Raw genomic sequence first — 1,727 nt, 5'->3', positions numbered from 1 at the left:
ATGACTGTTAAGATTAGTACCATTATCTGTGATGATCACCTTTGGGATTCTGAACCGACAAATGATATTCAAATGAACAAAATCGACCACTGCCTTCTTGGTCACAAATTTGAAAGTTTTAGCTTCAACCCACTTAGTGAAGTAGTCATTGGCCACTAGAATGAACCTGTGCCCATTCGATGTTGCTGGCTCAATTGGTCCAATGACATCCATACCCCAAGCAAAAAAGGGCCATGGTGCGGACATTGTGTGCAATTCAGATGGAGGAGAATGGATCAAATCACCGTGCACCTGGAATTGATGACACTTGCGCAAAAAACTGATGCAATCTAGCTCCACGCGAGCCAATAATAACCCGCTTGAAGAATTTTCTTTGCCAGAACATACCCACTCATATGTGGCCCGCAAACCCCGAAATGCACTTATGTCATGATAGTCGTGGCTTGTCTGGCATCTATGCATCTCAACAATCCAAGATCTGGAGTTCTTTTGTACAAAACTCCCCCACTGAAGAAAAATCCACTAGCCAAACATCGAATTGGTCTCTTTTGATCACATGTGGCTTGTATCGGATATATCGCCATCCTGATGTACTCTCTGCTATCATGGAACCATGGTTCACCATCAAGTTCTTCTTCCATCATGTTATAGTAAGCATGCTGATCGCGAACCTGAATATGCAAAGGGTCAATATAAGCCTTATTTGGATGATGTAACATCGACGCTAGAGTAGCCAAAACGTTAGCAACCTCATTGTGGATCCTAGGGATATGCCTGAACTCCACTGATCTGAACTGCTGACAAAGACCCTGTAGACATTGTCGATATGTTATGAGCTTCAAATCTCGAGTCTCCCATTCTCCCTGAATCTGGTGCACTAACATATCTGAATCTCCCAAAACCAGCACTTCCTGGACTCCCATGTCCACAACTAACCTTAAACCCAAAATGCATGCTTCGTACTCAACCATGCTGTTGGTACAATAGAAATGAAGCTGAGCTGTGACAGTGTAGTGGTGTCCTGTTTCAGAAATGAGCACAGCTCCTATTCCAACACATTTCATGTTAGCGGCCCCATCAAAGAAGAGTTTCCAACCGGGCTTTTCATCCTTATCGACCTCGTCAATATGCATTACCTCTTTATCAGGAAAGTAAGTCTTCAAAGGTTCATATTCTTCATCCACTGGGTTATCGGCCAAGTGGTCGGCCAAAGCTTGGGCTTTCATCGCCGTCTGAGTCACATATATGATGTCAAACTCTATGAGCAAGATCTGCCACTTTGCGAGCTTTCCTGTGGGCATGGGCTTCTAAAAGATATACTTTAAAGGATTCATGCGAGAGATGAGGTAAGTAGTGTAGGATGACAAATAATGCTTCAATTTTTGTGCTACCCAAGTCAGGGCGCAACATGTCCTTTCAAGGGGAGGATACTTAACCTCATAAGATGTGAACTTCTTGCAGAGATAATAGATGGCTTGCTCTTTCCTGCCAGTGATGTCATGCTAACCCAACACACAACCAAATGAATTATCCAGGACTGTCAAATAAAGAATCAAAGGTCTCCCGAGTTTTGCGGGACCAACACAGGTAGGTTCGACAAATACTCTTTGATCTTATCGAATGCTTCCCGACACTCATCAGTCAATTTGACCGCATCATCCTTTTTAGCAACTTAAAGATGAGCTCCCAAGTTGTCGTGAACTGAGCAATAAACCTGCTGATGTAGT

The 1,727-nt window shown here is 43.4% G+C and overlaps 1 protein-coding gene across 1 annotated transcript; it reads right to left on the bottom strand.

Moving 5' to 3' along the window:
* Positions 1-422: 422 nt before the first annotated feature.
* Positions 423-1,301, bottom strand: LOC138877799 (uncharacterized). The gene has a single exon (XM_070157439.1). It carries the CDS (start codon positions 1,299-1,301, stop codon positions 423-425), a length of 879 nt encoding a protein of 292 aa, XP_070013540.1.
* Positions 1,302-1,727: the final 426 nt, after the last annotated feature.

Source organism: Nicotiana sylvestris, chromosome 9 (assembly GCF_000393655.2).
Source record: "Nicotiana sylvestris chromosome 9, ASM39365v2, whole genome shotgun sequence".
In the NCBI taxonomy this organism is placed as follows: Eukaryota; Viridiplantae; Streptophyta; class Magnoliopsida; order Solanales; family Solanaceae; genus Nicotiana; species Nicotiana sylvestris.
This window is presented reverse-complemented; position numbering and strand designations above follow the sequence as displayed.

Bases quoted from the DNA above. Each gene is read 5' to 3' on its own strand.
- LOC138877799 (XM_070157439.1), bottom strand. From the start codon at position 1,301: ATGCCCACAGGAAAGCTCGCAAAGTGGCAGATCTTGCTCATAGAGTTT.